At 41.8% G+C, this 9353-nt stretch overlaps 1 protein-coding gene across 1 annotated transcript; it reads right to left on the bottom strand.

The window, feature by feature from the left end:
- Positions 1–4944: 4944 nt before the first annotated feature.
- On the bottom strand, positions 4945–5694 carry LOC138902232 (secreted RxLR effector protein 161-like). Its single transcript, XM_070190080.1, has one exon. The coding sequence runs from the start codon at positions 5692–5694 to the stop codon at positions 4945–4947; it is 750 nt and encodes a 249-aa protein (XP_070046181.1).
- Positions 5695–9353: the final 3659 nt, after the last annotated feature.

Below are 9353 nucleotides of genomic sequence, written 5' to 3' on the forward strand. Positions count from 1 at the left end.
TTTTGAGAATAAGATCTATGGACACTAGACAACCCTTCAGCAGGCACACCAAGAATGGATCCCAACAAGGATGAGTCCATCACCATATCAACTCTATTCACCAACACACAAATGTGATCATCTTCAACTTTAAAAAGGTCAGCGTAGAAACTTTGGACTTCCTCTTCATACACCATTGGGGCGCCATTCGTGAACAAATGTGTCCAATGTTGGAACTCACAGATCTTAACCAACTGTCTCATACCAGCCTCCTCCAAGATATTAGGGGCAAATATGCAGCCCCAAAGTACCTTTTGACTTCTTAACCCCTCTTTCCCGGCAGTCCTTGGATCTCTCATTCTGGCCTTCTTTGTGGAACCAGGTTCCTCATCCGTATAAGCACTTCTCTTAGCAGATTTGCAAACATTCTTTCCCTTTTCATCAGGCTTCATAGACTTTTCACCAAATTCTTCCATCACCCTGGCAGCAAACTCTTCTACCAACTTATCACCAGATTCCTTCACCACACTTTTACTAGCAACAACATCATCAGACTTGTTCAAACCTTCAAAAGACACATAAGATCCCATTTTAGGCTTGGGGAGACCATGTGTCACGACCCAAAATCTAACCATGGTTGTGATGGCGCCTATCGTGTTATAAGGCAAGCCTATTTCCCAAAATATTACAACTAAATCGATTATAATAATTTAATAAAACATTTCCAACATTTGAATTTTTCATAAACTACATCAACTCTAAATATAATTATAGAAAATACGGAAACGAGCCTCAAACATCGGGGTGTCACTAAGTCATGAGTATCTAGATAACCAAACTAATACAACCAGTGTCTAAGTATCAATACAAGACAGAAAGAAATATATAGAAGGAGAGACAAGTCCATGCGAACGCTGGCAGCTACCTCATAGTCTCTGAAACTCAATTCTCCCGGACTCAACGACCTCCGTAATCAAACACACCTGGATCTGCACATGAAGTGCAAGGTATAGCATGAGTACAACCGACTCAGTAGTAACAGAAATAACTAAGGAACTGAGTAGTAGTGACGAGCCAAGCAAAACAGTCCAAGTATTTATTTTCACAATTTACAATAAACATAAATAAACAGGTAAATTCCATAAAAACCAACAAATGCCACAAAGAAATTAACAGGTAAATGCAGCAACAACAAAAGTAAATGTAACCTCATAGCAATGTCACTTCATCACTCAACACTCAACACTCAATACACTCAACACTCAATAGGTACCTGCGCTCATTAGGGATGTGTACAAAATCCGGAGGGGCTCCCAAAGCCCAGGCGCTAAGCACGGACAACTCACGTGCTACACGGACAACTCACGTGCCATAATATCAATCCCTAGATCCGCACGGTCAACTCACGTGCTACGCAGACAACTCACGCCCTATGGTATCAATACCTGGATCCGCACGGATAACTCACGTGCTGCACGGACAACTCACGTGCCTCAATCAAATACCTCACAACAGGCCCTCGGCCTCACTCAGTCATGTACCTCTCTAGCCTCACCATCAACAACAAATAAGGGAAACACAGCCCACGTCAAGTATCACAGCATATCAGAAAAATAATAGGAACTGAGGTAAACATGTACAATAATATCTATGACTGAGTGCAAATAATGTGAGCATGAATAAATCCTAAGCATGATCTCTAACATGAAGGCAAACAAGTTCAATAACAAATAAACACATAACCACAGATAATAGCCATTAGGCCTCACAGCCTCACGGGACGGATCAAGTCTCAATCCCTCATGGTTCACACCCACACGCCCATCACCTAGCATGGGTATCACTTCCAAACAATCACGTGATGTCAAATCTCCGGGTTTATACCCTCAAAGCCAGAGTTAAAACTGTTACTTACCTTAACAACGTAAAATCCTACTCCGGGATGCCCTCGTCTCTGGACTCGGTCTCCAAAAGCTCTGAATCTAACCAAAATCAGAATACTACTAGCAACATAGGCTAAAGAATCGAATTCCATAATAAAAACTACATAAATAGGCCAACAATCCGAAATCGGCCAAAACCCGCCCCCCGGGTCCACATCTCGAAACTAGTCAAAAATGGCAGAATAACAACCCTCGTCCTCACCCGAGTCTAAACATATAAAATTCGTCAAAATCGTACTCCGTTTGGTCCCTCAAATCCTCACTTAAAACTCTCCAAAACACAAACCCTAACTCCCTCAATTTTACCCTAAACCCCTACTAATTTCATGGCTAATCAGTGGAAAAACATCATAAATACGTGTAAATAAATCCAAGCGACTTACCTCACTGATGTCTCATGATTCTCCCTTGAAAAACACTGCCCAAAGCTCAAAACCGTTCAACAATGGTGGAAAAAGGGCAAAAATTTGCGAAGGGTTACTTTTATAGGTTCTGCCCTAGGGGTTCCGCACCTGCGGACCCTTTCTCGCTTCTGCGCAACCGCACCTGCATAAAAATCCATCGTAGGTGCGGAACTCACTTATGAGCCCACGTTCCGCACCTGCGGCCAACATGTCGCACCTGCGCGTGACACGCCGCATCAGTGAAGCCAGCCTTCTTCCTTCCTTCCGCATCTGCGCCCCAGGTCTTGCATCTGCGGGCTCGCAGATGCGATAGCCTTCTCGCACCTACGCATCCTGCTTAGCCCACCACTGCCCATACCTGCGAACCCCCATGCGCACCAGCGGCCCCGCACCTGCGACTCCCTTTCCGCAGGTGCGGAAATATCAGTAGCAGCAAGTTCAACTGCATTTTCCTACTTCGACAAATCCGTTAACCACCCGGAATCACCCCGACGCCCTCGGGACCTCAACCAAAAATTTAAACAAGTCATATACCACTACCTGCACTTAGTCAAACCTTCAGAACACCCAAAACAACACCAAAACACCGAATCAACCTCTAATTTAAGCCTAAGAACTTCTAAACTTTCAAAATTCGCCAACGATGTCGAAACCTATCAAACCACGTCCGAATGACCTCAAATTGTGCACACACGTTAAAAATGACACTACGAACCTATTCCAACTTCCGAAATTCCATTCCGACCTCGATACCTAATTTTCTACTGCCAACCAAAATCGCCAAATTTCTAACTTTCGCCAATTCAAGCCTAATTCTACCATGGACCTCCAAATTATATTCCGGACACACTTCTAAGTCTAAAATCACTCAACAAAGATAACCGAATCATAAAAATCCAAGTCCAAACTCGTTTACTCATAAGTTAACTTACGATTGACTTTTCTAACTTAGCTTTCTAACTAAGAGACTAAGTGTCTCATTTCACTCCAAAATTACTCCGAACCCAAACCTACCAACTCGATACAACTCAACACAGCTGAACAACACATAAATAAGCATAAATGGGGAAAACGGGGCTACAACTCTCAGAACGACTGACCGGGTCGTTACACCATTCTTCTGTAAGCACTTTCTAGTTAAGGAACTAGGTTCCTCTTCTACTTCATCATCCACATTCACAACTAGCACTGACTTCTCGCTCATAACTTTCCCATCTTTCACTAATTTTCTTCTCCTTGACTTAGCTTGGCTATTCTTAAGTGCAGACTCAAGAGCCTCCTTCCTTTGCAACCTTATAGTAGGTCGCTTAGGAGTGGACTCTTGAGCAACCATTGGTCTACGCCTAGTCAAGCTAGCAATCGACATATCATTAGAATCTTCTTCACTAACACCTTTTTCTTCTCTGGACACATATCTTTCCTCAGGCATCACTACACACAAAGGCTCAACATCAAAGGGAGCAGGGTCAATACTGACCTGGGGCTCTTGAGAGGACCTCTGAGTTAAATCCTCCTGGGAGAAATCAGGTCCCTCATTTGGTACCCAGTAGTATTGTCCTGTGCCGATTATTCAACATGCACAAGCTCTCTATCCTCTTTCATAGTCTTAGACTCTTCTCCCTGAGTCCCAAAACCATCATCATCTCCTTCTATAACAACCCATTCATGAGCTATAGATAATATGTTCTCTATTGCCTCCTTTTCTTGTATATCCATGAAAAACTTAGTAGAGAAAGGAGTGTTACCCGTGGACATAAGATCGGGAGCAGTCTTTGTTGAGTCAAGCTTCTCGGAACTATCAGTTGGATCTACCTTTGACCCCTTTTTCATAGGTGAACTTGAAAATGCCTGATTTTCTTCTTTGTTAGTAATACTCTATTCATCCCCTTTTTTCGGCGAAGTAGGAGAAGGGCCCTGGGCTACAAATCTTTTGGGAGTCGAGATTTTGCGACTCCTATGAGAACCAGAACTCGAGTGGGTAGGAGAGGAGACAGAATATGGGGTGACTATGTCCTAGGGTTTTGGTTTGCAGTGGTGTGGGGTGAGGAGTCTAATATGGGTGTATCAACAGGTGAGGACTCAATGAGGATGTCACTTGGAGAACTTGAGGTTGTTTGATTTTCAGCCACGGTGAGAAGAAGAGAAGGGATTTGGCAGTTTGAAGAGATGCAAAAGAATGGGGTTTTGAAGTTTGATGGGAGGAGTTGTAACAGTGATAGATGAAGTTATGATGGATGAGGGACCGATTAAGAAAGGGCGGCCATTTTGGGAGTCGAATCGATAATTATCGGGTAGGACGTTTGGGTTCACAAGATGCAGTGAAAAGAAACTAATGCACTGATGATGTGGCACTTGTTTTATCCATTCAAAATTGTGCATAAGAGAATAAAGAAACTACTAACTTGTGTTAGAGGAACCAGGTTCCCTGACAAATCTTGCATCTATAAGCTTTGCCCTTTTTACCAGCACGAACTGCATCAACTGCCTATTTGCTCTATAATCATCATGCGTGTCTACCTGTAACGGTATAGAGATGAGTTAGACTTTCCCAGAAAATACTTTTTAGCTAATTTTACCTGAACATGTCTTTCATAGCCAATCATCGAGGGACCAGGTTCTCAGTTGGGATTTATCAATCCCAGAGCCAGACGATTTCTTTCAAAATGTTCTCTACTCAAGGCCTTGGTAAATATGTCTGCAATCTGATATTCTGTGCTGCAGAATTTCATGCAAATGAGTCCCTTTTCAACATTGTCTCTGAGGAAGTGATGCCGCACATCAATGTGCTTGGTTCTCTTATGTTGGACTGGATTTTTGGCCATATTGAGTTCACTTGTATTGTCGCATAGGAGAGGCACACAATATGAGAACACTCCAAAGTCTTCCAGCTGCTGCTTGATCCACAACGACTGAGCACAACAAGAAGCAGCTGCTACATATTTTGCTTCTATAGTTGAGAGTGCCACTGAGTTTTGCTTCCTTGTACCCCACGAGATTAGGCAGGAACCCATGAAATGTGCCATTCCAGACGCGTTTTTCCTGTCCACCAGATATCTTGCATAATCAGTGTCAGCATACCCAATAAGATCAAAGCTGTCACCTGAGGGATAGTAGAGAACCAGGTCCTGCGTTCCTTTGAGATATCTTAATATTCTCTTGGCAGCTTTCAGATGAGATTCCTTTGGATTGGACTGAAACCTTGCACAGAGGCCCATGCTGAACACAATGTATGGTATACTTGTAGTAAGATACAAGAGTGACCCTATAATCCCTCTATACATGGTCTGATTTACAGGAGAACCAGGTTCATCCATGTCTAGTCGGGTAGCTGTGGCAATAGAGGTGTCGATGACTTTTGATGCTTCCATGTGAAAGCTTTTTAGCAACTCCTTGATGTACTTCTACTGACTTATCAATGTTCCCTTTTGAGATTGCTTTACTTGATGTCCTAGAAAGAAATTTAATTCGCCCATCATACTCATCTCAAACTCACTCCCCATGAGTTTTGTAAATTCTTCACAAAGCGAGTAAGTTGTGGATCCAAAGATGATATCATCAACATATACCTGAACAATGAGCAGGTTCCTCCTTCTTTTCTTCAGAAGAGTATTGTTAATTTTTCCTCTTGTAAATCCATTTTCTAGAAGGAATTTTGACAACCTTTCATACCAAGCCCGGGGAGCCTACTTTAGCCCGTATAATGCCTTGTCCAGTTTGAACACATGCTCAGGATGCTCGTGACTCTCAAAACCAGGAGGCTGCTTGACATAGACTTCTTCTTTCAGATAGACATTTAGAAATGCACTTTTGACATCCATTTGGAAAAGTGTGAACTCCATATGAGATGCAAAGGCAATAAGAATTCTAATGGCTTCCATTCGAGCAACTGGAGCAAATGTTTTATCATAATCGATCCCTTCTTTCTGATTGTAGCCTTGAACTACAAGCCTTGCCTTGTTTCTTGTTGTATTTCCAAACTCATGAAGTTTGTTCCTGAATACCCACCTGGTTCCTATGATGGTTCGATCTGCAGGTCGAGGGATCAGGTGCCATACCTTATTTCTTTCAAATTGATGCAGCTCCTCTTGCATGGCTGTGATCCAGTCTGTATCTTTCAGCACTTCTTTGATATTTTTGGGCTCTATTTGAGAAAGAAAGGCTGAAAAGGCAAGTGAATTTCTGGCTCTTGATCTGGTTTGAATACCTGAATCAAGAGGGGTAATTATGTTGTCAAGAGGATGTGAGCTTTTGTGCTTCCAGTTTGGTACCTGAATCTCATTTGTAGAGGATTCAGGTATATCTGACTAAGGTTCTTGGCTACTTCTTACTTCAGTAAGTGGAGTACCTTGGACTGCATCAACAACTCTATTTTCAGCTTCAGTTGTTGTGATCGTAGGGCCAGGTTCCTCTCGAAAGGATGGAGATGTATTTGTATCATCTTTTCTGGAATCCTTGACATGATTCATCCCGTCTTCCTTTCCATTTTCCATGTCGATAAATTCACCTGGAATAGATAAAGGTTCTCCATCTTGGTCAACACGTCTGTCCTTCTCACAGGAGATGTGAGATTCATCAAAGATCACATGTATACTCTCTTCAACACACTGAGTCCTTTTGTTGTATACTTTGTAAGCTTTGCTGTGGGATGAGTATCCCAGAAGGATTCCTTCATCACTTTTGGCATCGAATTTTCCAAGAGCTTCCTTTCCATTATTGAGGACAAAACATTTACACTCAAAGGTCCTTAGATGTGTCAGTTTGGGCTTCCTTCCATTCAGCAGTTTATATGGAATCTTGTTCAGAAGGGACCTGATCATGCACATGTTCACCAAGTAGCAGGCAGTATTGACGGCTTCTGCCCAGAAATTCTTTGCGATCCCACTGTAAATCAACATTGTCCTTGCCGTCTTCAAGAGTTCTATTTTTTCTCTCCACAACACCATTTTGTTGAGGTGTTCTTGGAGCCAAAAAATTATGAGTGATACCATTTTCAGTACAGAACTCATCAAATTTGGCATTGTCGAACTCTGTATCATGATCAGACCTGATGCAAACTACATTATTACCCATCTTCACTTGAATCTTTTTGATGAAAGCAACAAACACTTCAAAGGTTTCGTCCTTGGTTCTGACAAACAGGGTCCAGGTGAATCTGGAGTAATCGTCGACTATAACGAAGATATATTTCTTTCCTCCCTTGCTTGCCACCCTCATGGGTCCACATAGATCCATGTGAAGAAGATCAAATGACTTTGAAGTACTGAGATCCCTTTTGGGCTTGAATGAAGATCTGACTTGCTTACCTTTTACACATGCATCACACACTTTGTGATTTTTAAAACTTGACTTGGGCAGACCACGAACCAGGTCCTTCCTGACCAATTTGTTCAGCAACGTGAAGCTTGCATGACCCAGCCTCCTATGCCATAATTCGGTATCATCGTTAATAGCACTTACACAGTTGAGATCACCATTCTGTAGATACTCAAAATCAGCAACATAGATATTTTTGTATCTTTTTGCTACTAGCACCACCTTACCAGTCACTATGTTTGTGACTGTACATACTTGTGACACAAATTCTACCTTGTTTCCCTTATCACAGATCTGGGAAATACGTAGTAAGTTGTACTTTAACCCGTTCATGTAGTACACATTTTCGATTGAGTGTGAGAGAGACTTCCCATTCCTTCCAACTCCTAGAATGTATCCTTTCTTGCCATTACCAAAGGATACACTCCCTCCTTGCAGGGCTTTAAGTGAAAGGAAATCAGATGTACTTCCAATCATATGCTTTGAGCAGCCACTATCCATGTACCATTGTAGGCTGCTTCCTTTCAATGTTCCCTGCACAAGAGAATTATGAGTTAGACTTAGGAACCCAAACGAGTTTGGGTCTATTGTAATGAGGAAAGAGGTGAATGAGGGATCTTGTGGTCCAAGCAGGCATCATGCTTTTTTTTATATGAGGGACCAGGTTCTCTACCAGTAGTTACTTTTTCAGCGAAAACAATATTTTTCTGTTGTGACTGAAATCTGGTCTTACAGTTTTCTTTAAAGTGCCCAGTGTTTCCATAGTGGGTGCAAAACCAATTATCAGGTACAGTAATATACTTGCTATGAGGGTTATAGGTAATCTTTTCCCTTTGGAACCCAATCCCCTGCCTGTTTTCCCTATTGTTGGTGTACATGCCAGTGATAACATCATAGGACCAGGTCCACTTGAGTGACTTTTCAAGATCACTCTTCACTCTTCCTAGTTCTTAATGTGTGCCTCGCTTGCAACTTCCTTTCCCTTTTGAGAATTTTCAGGCCTACTCTCTATTTTAAGTTCTCAAATTATTTCCTTCAAGTCCACTATCACCACTAATATGTCATCTCTCTCATGCTCAATGTTAGAAACTCTCTCAGCTAAGACTTCTTTTTCCTTTCTTACACACTCACAAGTCTCTTTTAGGTCTACCACATCGACCATTAGATCATCTCTTTCATGTTCTATATTTGTAATTTTTTCATCTAAGGCATCCTTCTCTTTCTTCAGGTTCTCAATTGTTTCCTTTAAGTCAACAACCACGATTACTAAGTCATCTCTGGTTTGTTCTGCTTCTCCTAACTCCACAGTTAAATCATCTTTATCATTTATAAGACTGTGATAAGCATCAATTAATATATTTTACAAAGACATGAGTTTTTTAGGAGAATAAGATTTCAGATTTCTCTGAACATCCAGAAAATTTACCTCATCATCGTCGTCATCTTCATCATCATCAGACTGAGCCATCAAGGCAAAGATTGAGTCATACTCAGTTTCTTCGCTTTCTATTGCTATCATTGAACTATCACCATGATTATTTTCTTCTTCAAATTCGCTGGAGGAGTCTCCCCATGCAGTAAGAACTTGCTTTACAACATTGTTAGTGGCATTCTTTCTCTTGAAGCGTTTATCAGGAACCAGGTTCCTCTTGGCTGCTTTGGCAAAGTTATTTTTGTACTGATCTTGCTTTAAGAGAGGGCACTCCTTGATGAA

Source organism: Nicotiana tomentosiformis, chromosome 12 (genome assembly GCF_000390325.3).
Source record: "Nicotiana tomentosiformis chromosome 12, ASM39032v3, whole genome shotgun sequence".
Classification (NCBI taxonomy): Eukaryota; Viridiplantae; Streptophyta; class Magnoliopsida; order Solanales; family Solanaceae; genus Nicotiana; species Nicotiana tomentosiformis.